Below are 9319 nucleotides of genomic sequence, written 5' to 3' on the forward strand. Positions count from 1 at the left end.
CCCTGTTTAGTCCTGACATCAGTTACCCACACAGAGCTTCTTTCCCTGAACTTTGTCACCTAGAGCTGAGTCAGATCTCACAGAGAAGGACAGTGTCCTTTGTAACGCAACTTGCAGCCAAACAATAACACAGATCTAATAAGATAATCAATAGCACCGGGGAGGGACACGCTCTGTAGAACAAGCAGGTATGTTGTGTCATCAGAAGAGCAGCATTGTCCCTGGGACAAGCTCAGAAGGCAGCATTTGGTAGAAAGAAGTACAAGTGGAAACAGGGGAACACACGGGGGGGGCGTGGAAGTATGCTGTTACAATATGGGGTTTGCAAACCTTTTCAAGAAGCATAAAGTGGCCTCTCTGCCTATTTCTTTACGAGGAGTGAGGTCTGGCTCTTTGAGGATGTATCTTTCTGATAAATTTATCTTTACTATTAAAAAAAGCCCGTACAATGTATGAATGGCTGTGGATAAGCTTTTGTTCTGTAAACTTTCACTCACATCACAGTGGGGAAAAAAATAAATTGGGGGGCTATTTCACATCATCTTCACACTATTAAATAGTCCATGTGACATCCTTGCTTCTGTCCTGTAAATAGGAAATCCTCAAAGGTTCCCGGCCCTCCTCACTCCTGACCTGGCTCCCACTTCTTTCACTGCCCTTCTTTTTCTCAGGGTCTCTGTATCTGTCCCTCTCTGGGTCTCTGTCCCCCTCCCTCTGAGTCTCTGTCTCCATCTCTAACCCCTTCCTCTGGGTTCCTTCCCTCTTTGTGGATCTCTGTCTCTCTCTCTTTGTCTCTCGCTCACTTTCCGTCCCTGCCTCTCTCTAAGTCTTTGACTTACACCCTCTGAATCTCGTTTCCTTTCTCTGAGTCTCTGTCTCTCTCTCTCTCAATCTCTTTCCCACTCTCTCATTCTCTGTCCCTGTCTCTCACTGGGTCTTTGCCTCCAACCCGCTGGGTCTCCTTTCCTCTTTCTGGATCTCTGTCCCCTTCTCTCTGAATCTCTGTCTCTCGCTCGATCGCTCTCTGTCCCTGTCTCTCTCTAGGTCTTTTTCCTCCACTGTCTCTCTCTCTTTCTCTCTCTCTCTGTCCCTGTCTCTCTCTCTGGTTCTTTTCCCCCCACCCTCTGTATCTTCTTCCCTCTCTCTGATTCTGTGTCTCTCTCTGTCCCTGTGTCTCTCTAGGTCTTTTTCCTCCTCCTCTCTCGCTTTCTCCCCACCCCCAATCCTCTGGATCTCCTCTTCCCTCTCTCTGATTCTGTCTCTGTCTCTCTCTCTCTGTCCCTGTGTCTCTCTGGGTCTTCCCCCACCCCACCCCCCGCCCCAGATCTTCTTTCTTCTTTCTGGATCTCTCTCTCTCTGTGTGTCTTTGTCCCCCATCCCTTCCCTCTCTCTGATTCTCTGACTCTCTCTCTCGCTCCCCCCCCCACCACCGTGTCTCTCTCTGGGTCTCCCCCGCCACTGTCCTCGATCTCTTTCCCTCTCTCTGTATCTCTGTCCCACTCTCTCTGAGTCTGTCTGTCTGTCTGTCTGTCTCTCTCTCTGGGTCTTTGCACCCCACCCTCTTCCTCTGGATCTCCTTCCCTCTCTCTGGATCTCTGTCACATACTCCCCCCACCCCGCCCCCTTCCAGTCCCTCTTCCTTCCTTTCTGAATCTCTGTTCTCCAGGACTCCCAGCCCGGAGAGGGGGTGGGGGGCGGTGCCCACACTTCCTTCTGCTCCTCACTCACCCGGGTGTGTTTTTCCTACACAGAGGTGTGGCGGACCCTTCAGACAGGCACTCACATCTCACAGGGGTCCCCAGGACCTACGCCTCTCCTTCCTGTCAGGTTTGGGGGCCTCCAAGACTCCTTTCCAGTGTGACTGCTCCCCATCAGCGAGCCAAGCACATTTCCTCAGAGTGGGCTTTCCAGAAGATGACAAGCTTTCATTTCTTCTGGGCACCGAGTCCCTCTCATAAATCCTCCAGCATCCATATTTATCCTTTAACCCAAAATCTCTCTCTGTTGAACTGTGGAGGGGTCCTGCTGGCACAGTGGGTTAAGCCTTGGGCTGCCAACCCAAAGGTTCTTTGGTGGTTCGAATCCCCAGCGACTACGTGGGAGAAGGCTGAGATAGTCTGCTTTCCTAAGCATTTACAGCCTTGGTTTCCCCATCAGCAGTTCTACTCTGTCCCAAAGGGTTATGATGAGTCAGAATGGGCTCAGTTGCAAAGAAATGGGTTTGGTTTTTAATCTGGGGGGGGTTGGGGTTGAGATATAAAGGAATCACCTGAGACTATGACTATGATCATATGACCTCATGATCTCCTGGGAAGAGTGGCTCAATTCTCTTTCCTTCATGCAATCACTGCATGAGACGAAATACGGGAAAATAGGTGTGGGAGGAGAGGAAGAAGGGGCAACTGGCTTGTCAGGGTTACATGAGAGTCATTTCGCCCCAAAGTCCAGCAGCAAGATAGAATCCGGGCTCCTGGTCTCCTCCTCCCTTGGACACAGAAATGCAGACCCTCAGGCCAACCTCTCAGATGTAGGAGTTGAGGCTGAAATTCCCCTTCCTCACTCAGATCTAAATCCAGGCCAGTAGACCCAGGAGTCTAGTCTCCGTTACACTCAGAATCCTGGTCCCCAGCTCCCTTCTCTCCAGGAATCTAGGTCTCTATTCTCTTCTCTGTCAGCCCCAGGAACCCCAGGGCCCCTCCTCCCTCAGACCAGGGTATCTACATTCTCATTTCTGTTCTTCGGATTCCCCAGTGTCCAGATGTCCATTTTTCTAGTCCTGCTGGATCTAAGTGTGCCATCCTTAATGGCACCTTCACTCCCAGAACCCAAGCACCTTTAACCCAACTCAAAAGTCCAAGCTGTGTCCCGTCACTAAAGGAACTAAACCTATATCTCTCACGAGGTGTGTCTCTGCAGTGTCACACACATAAAAACCTCTCACTGTTTCAGCAACTGAGAAATACAGTTCCATGATGTTAACTGTGGTGTTTGCCTAAAAGTTGGCTTGTGTTTAACCATTACGGTTATCCCCCTCTGGAATCCAGCTACCTTAACTGCAGACACATGGTCTTGCAGTTAATCAACATGATCTTGTAAATCATCAACAGCTGTGAGACTAGGAGAAGAGAAAGAGTGCTTCCCAGACTGAGTGAAAAGACTTGAGATGGGCAAGACTTGTGGTGGCACGACCCTGGTAAGAGCAAGACCCTGGTGAAGGTGGTGGAGAGACTGTGGCGTTGCTGTGGAGAAACTGTGGCAAGGTGTAAGCAGAGAAGCCCTGAGATAAAGGCCATTGTTAAAGATTTCTGCTGTTCTTGTCAGGTGCTGACTTACAACTACTCTGAGGCAAGCCTTGCTGGATAATTTGGATTTGACTGCTGAACTGAAACCAGACCTAAACTAACTCATTGAGGAATTGTGCCTTGGAACTTGGACTAAAACCTGGACTTGTATTGGTGATTTTATTTGCCTCCCCCACTCTCCAACTTACTTCCCTAATAAATTCCATTCTCAGTACCATAGCTGTGAGTCTGTGAGTTGACAATGAATAAATGAACCTCTGTCTGTTGATGTGGCTCAAGAGGTACCATGGGGCTGGGTTATGGGATTTTTATCTGCTTTTTGCTCTGGGGCAGTGAGGGGCTGTGCAGGTCTTACTCCCTCTGGCCCTTTCAAAAAGATGTTTATGGTCCCGTGCCCCCAAGTCCCGTTTTCTCCTCTTTAGACAAAGGTGGGGGACAAGAGGAGGAGTGAAGGTGTCCCTCAAAGGATCTAGAGAGTGGAAAGTCCCTGGGGACAGCAGAACAGAGCTGAACACAGTCCCAGGGGAGGCTGGGACCTCCCCACCGCCTTACAGCAAAGGGGGCAGCGTCAGGGTTTGTGGAGTGAGAGGAAGCAGGTGTCCCCTCTTCCTTCAAATAATCTTTTACACACGCACTCACTTAGATCTTCCTCAGACTCTTTATTATCTCACATAACAAAAAAAAGAAGAAAAAATAAATAATATAAATAACCCAATAAATTAAAAAAGAATGGCCCAGTAATGATTTGTGACTTCAGGAAGCGAAGCTGGGACTTCGGCCCTGTGAGGGACCCACCATGCTCAGGGGGTCGGAGGAGTCCACATCAGGGGGTTCGGGGGCCAGGATCCCCAGAGGCTCTAGGGGTGTCTGGAGCTGGCCTGGCAGTGGCAGGAAGCGGGCTGGGCCTTGAGGGGCCGGGTCCCCGTGTGGGGAGTTGTTGGGGGGCAGGCGGAGTGGGAGGCCATGGGCCTCGGATCGGTAAACATTGTATCCGTCCTCAAGAAGCAGTTCTCTGAAGCTGCAGGCGCCTGGGTCGAAACGGAGCTGGGGGACATACAGAGAGAAGATAATAGGGACGATCTGATTCCTAAGGACACACTCCATCTGGGGGGCTCAGGAGTCCAAGCTCTAGCTCTTCCTTCCACAGACCCAGGAATCAGAATCATCCTCCTTCAGACCCTAGCATCCAGCCCTCTGCCCCTTAGACCTATGAGTTCAAGCCCCATTTTCCCTTGAATCTCGGAGTCCCTGCCCTTCTGAATTTGAACTCTGGATTGTAGCTTCTCCTTCACACCAAGAATCCAGGTCCTCAGCACCTCCTCTCTCAGACCCAGGAAATTCGGCCTTTAGTCCCCCCTCTTCCTTCTGCCCTGGGAGCCCCCAAATCCAGCCCCCTCTTCTCAGAAATTAAGCAATAAAACCCAGATTCCTCCTTTACATCAGGGTAGTCCTATAAAGCCCACATCCCTCCTCCTATGTCACAGAGAAAGTTCCAGCTCAGGGTCCTGTCGGGAGGCTGACCGAGGGTCTGGCCAGCACCCAAGGTCCAGGTCACTTCAGAGGCCAATAGGAATTCAGAATGTTCCTGCACTGGGCCTGGGCCGGGCACACAGAAGCCTGTGAAGTCAGGCACGAGGGTCACAGATTCAGCCTCAAAGACCACTCGGCCACTCACTCACCTCACTGGGGCCTGTAAGGGGGGAGCCACCTCAGTTGTGGTATCCCCTTCTCCCAAACCCTGACCATGGCAGTTCTCACCCTGGTAGCAGCCAGGCTGGGGGACCAGAGAGCATTGATGTCATCCCAGAATGGAGTGTCAGAGAATGCAAGGAGGGGCCCCCAAACTCACCGATCCGTACAGTACCCCATCAGGTCGCTGGCAAAGGAAGCGGGAGGTCTTGACCCCCAGGATCTGAATTATGCCGGGTTTCAAGGCTTTCAGCTCCAAGAGACCTGAACAGAGAATGGGGTGGGGCCCCAGAGAACTTGTCTCAGCTTATCCTGCCTCAGACTCAGGACTCCCCAACCTCAGTGCCCTCCTCCGTCAGACTAGAAGTCCTGAGCCCAGCGACATTTCTATCAAGTCAAGTCCTCAAGGACAGTCCCCTCCTCCCTCAAATTCAGGAGCCCTGGCCCCAGCCGCCTCCTCTATCAGACCCTAACCCTTTCCTCTCTTAGATTCAGTAATCCTAAAATATGTCCCTCCTCCGTCAGACCTGGGAGTCCCCAGACACAGTCCCTTCTTCTCTCAGACCCAAGATTTGGGGTCCCCAGTCCCTCCGTCCCCAATGCTGGAGTCCAGCCCCGCCCACACTCACTCTCAGGGCTCCGGTGGGCGGCCCCCACCACTGTGCCATCCGCTCTGATCTCCAGGTGGGCCTCGGTTTCCTGCACGTCATCCGTGTAGAGATAGCGCTGCCGGACCTGGCCTCCGAATTGGAGGAGAGGGCTGGAGTCTCGGATGGGGTACGCAAGACAGGCTCCCAGCAGGACCGCCAGCACAGAGACCCACAGGCCCCGCTGCTCAGAGCCCCACTTGGCCCAGCCCATCAACAGTCCTCTGGCCAGCTCCGGGTGAGATTTTAGGGGCAGGGTTCCAGGCCTGGCCTGCCCTCTGGGACAGCAGGTTCAAGGCTCTGGTACCCGGAATGCCTGGGTCTCCTGGCTGGTGGACTCTTGGCCGACAGGGCACCCAGTCTCCTGGGATCGCTGCATAGCCCCAGAATTTATACCCAGACAGGTCCGCCCCATCACCTTCCCCACGCCTGACCCATGATATCTGACCTAGTTGGCCAGAGCCAGGATTCCACCGTGGCCAGGTCACCTGAATGCATGATGCAATCGGGGGTCCTCCGGCTGGGGGCCACACTCCTGGGTCTGGGGGAACAGGAGAAAAGAGAATGTGATTGCTGTCGTCCTGTGGTGAAGGGGCCTGAGATTCCTGGGGCTGGGCTGCAGAAGCCTGGAAGATCCTGGGGTCTGCGGTCTCAAATTCCTGGGTCTGAGGGAAGAGAGGGTTATAGTACTAGAATCCTGAGTCCAAGGGAGCAGAGGTTGGGAGCCTGGACTCCTGGGTCTGAGGGAGGAGAGACTGGGAGCCTGGATTCCTGGGTCTGAGGGAGGACGACCTCGGATACCCCCTCCCCAGACCTTCATGGAAGTCTGTGGGAAGAGGGAGCTGAGGGCCTGGACTCCTGGGCCTAAGGGAGGATGGAGATGAGGGTCCAGCCTCCAGGTTCTGAGGGAGGAGGGGGCTGGAGACTCCAAGTCTGAGGGAAGAGGGGATTGAGGAGATGAGGATTCCTGGTCTGAGGGAAGAGGGTCCAGATCTCTCTCCTGGAACTGAAGGAGGGGGTGCCTAGACACCAGGAACTGAGTCCCCCCAAATCCTTTTTCTGACTGAGTGGGCCTGATTTTGCTCCCCCTCCGGACAGTCCTTTCTGTTGAAACACCCAGATTTCAGAGGTGGGATGGGGAGCCCTGACAGAGTTTTCTGGCCTCTAAGAGCAGGAAGGGCCACGTGAAAGGGCTGTGGACGTTGGGATTCCTGGCCTCACTTCTGGGCAGAGGCCAGCCAGCTCACCAAGCTCTGCCGTGGCCTCCTCCGCCTCCTCCCTGATGCAATCCTGGTGTTTCTTTCACCAGCAAAGTCGTCCAGGTCCCCAGACAGGTGCACTCAAAACAGCAGAAACGTCAGGGCAGACAAGGTTCTGACTCCGAGGCTGGAGGGAAGTCAGAAACCTGGAGCTGACAAGGGACACAGGGGTTCACCAAATTCCTGAAAGCCCCCAGTCGCACAGGGGCTGAACTTCTCAGACTGGGGAGGGCCTGGGTTGGAGCCGAGCCAGACTTCTGGATCCGAAAAAGGAAGACGCTAGGAGCCCCCCCCCCCAACTTCCAGGTCTGAGGGAGGTAGGGTCTAGTGGGAGTGGGGGGGCTGCAGCTCCTGAGTCTTGGGGAGAAGATGGCCTGAGATAGACTCTTCAGACTTAAGATGAGGATCTTAGAGCCAGACTTTTGTCTGAGGAAGAGATAATTTGGGCTCAGAACTCCTTGTTGTTAAGTGTCGTCGAGTTGCAAGTGACTCATAGCGACCCTATGAAGGAGAGTCCTCAACGCTTGGCTGTCTCTCACCCTCTCTCCAGGTTCACAGGGTTTCTGGAGGCAAGCTATTACGGAAGTAGATGCCACTCCTCCTTCCAAGCTTGTTTTAATCGGGGAGCTCCACCCCACTCTCCGTCTACATTGGGTAACCAACCATTAATGCATTTGACACATCAGTGTCACAGTGTTCAGCCTCACGGCAACCACAAGTGACTAGAAAGGCAACTTGTACACCAGGGCTATACGACCTAGAGGAATGTCTGAACAAAAACAATCAAAGACAGGCCTGAGGGCCGTGGATTAAGTCACCCACCTTTGGCTTGGTAGCATCGCTTTCTATCCACTGGGCCAGCTGATCTCTCTATGTTGATGTTATTATTGTTAAGTGCCGTCAAGTTGCAGGCGACTCATAGCAACCCTATGACAACGACTGCATCTGAACCCTGTCCTCTCCTGTGCCGTCGCTGCGGTCACTGCATATTCATCCATCTCGCTGGTTGAGGGTCTTTCTCTCTCATTGATCCTCCACCTTTCCAAGCATGATGTCCCTTTCCGAAGACGGGACTCTCCTAACAACATGCCCAAAGTATGTGAGACGAAGTTTTGCCATCAGGGGCTCTAAGCAGTACTTTGGCTGCACTTTCTCCAAAACATATTTGAGATCGTCAGTACTCTTCAACACAACTCACGGACATTGATTCTTCTGTCAGTCTTCTTCATCGTCCAGTTCTCAGACGCATAGCAGGTGATTGAAAAGACCATGGTTGGGTCAGGTGCACCTTAGTCTTTAAAGTGATATCATTGTTCCTTAATACTTTGGCGAAGTCCTTCACAGCTGACTTTCCCAATGCAATACTTCTTTTGATTTCTTGGCTGCTGTTAACCATAGGCTTTGATTGTGGATCCAAGTAAGACAAAATCATTGACAAATTCAATCTTCCCTCCGTTTGTCAGGATAGATGCTGCCTATTGAACCAGTGGTGAGAATTTTCATTTTCTTGATGTTGAGAAAAGATCCATACTGAAGGGTGTAGTTTTTGATCTTCACCATTTCAGTTCTTCCTCACTCTCAGTAAGCAAGGTTGTTTTAGCTGCATAATGCAGGTTGTTGATGAGTCTTCCTCCAGTCCTTTATATTCAGAAAGTCCAGCTTCTTGAATTATTTGCTCAGCATACAGACTGAATGGATATGTAGAAAGGATTCAGCCCTGACACATACCTTTCTTAATTTTAAACCAGGCAGTGTTCCCTTGCTCCATCTAGACAACAGTTTCTGGATCTAAGTATGGGTTTCACACGAGTACAGTTAGGTGTTCTGGGATTCTCATTCTCCTCAATGCTAGTCATAATTTGTTATGATCCATACAGTCAAATATCTTTACATAATCAATAAAACAGGTTAAAAATAGAATCTAATAAACAGAATTAAACACGACAAAAATAGACATCATCCTTCTGATATTCTCTGCTTCCAGCCAGGACTCCTCTGACATCAGCAATGATATCCCTGGTACAATGGCCTCTTCTAAATCCACTGTGAACATCTGGTAGTTCTCTGGTTCTCAAGAAGTGATGCAACAGAACCTTCCAAAATGGATAATTGTTTAGGGAAGTTATCCAACAATGGCACATGCTAAATTGCTAGAGATTGCTAAAGATTACTCCCAAACGAGTAGAACAACAGAGAAATGCCAGTGCAATCTTAATTGTTGGTACATATGGTGAGGTGGGCACTGCCTCACAGCTGACCCTCCAGTGGGTTTTCAAAGGCAGTATATATTGCACAAAAAGAGATTGCTCATCTTTCTCCCATTATTAACAATCGTTAGGATTGGTGGACGATCGATCAACAATCTGCATTATGCAGATGACACAACCCTGCTCGCTGAAACTGAGGAGGACCTCATGCACTT

General features: G+C 51.3%; 1 protein-coding gene across 1 annotated transcript; it reads right to left on the reverse strand.

Annotated features, from left to right (window-relative positions):
• Positions 1 to 4055: 4055 nt before the first annotated feature.
• FGF21 (fibroblast growth factor 21) lies at positions 4056 to 5852 on the reverse strand. Its single transcript, XM_006898688.1, has 3 exons — positions 5621 to 5852; positions 5152 to 5255; positions 4056 to 4346 (listed from the first exon to the last, which is right to left on the reverse strand). The coding sequence occupies exons 1-3, from the start codon at positions 5850 to 5852 to the stop codon at positions 4056 to 4058; spliced, it is 627 nt and encodes a 208-aa protein (XP_006898750.1).
• Positions 5853 to 9319: the final 3467 nt, after the last annotated feature.

The sequence above is a fragment of the Elephantulus edwardii genome, unplaced genomic scaffold (assembly GCF_000299155.1).
Source record: "Elephantulus edwardii isolate Elephantulus edwardi_28Jun2011 unplaced genomic scaffold, EleEdw1.0 scaffold00236, whole genome shotgun sequence".
In the NCBI taxonomy this organism is placed as follows: domain Eukaryota; kingdom Metazoa; phylum Chordata; class Mammalia; order Macroscelidea; family Macroscelididae; genus Elephantulus; species Elephantulus edwardii.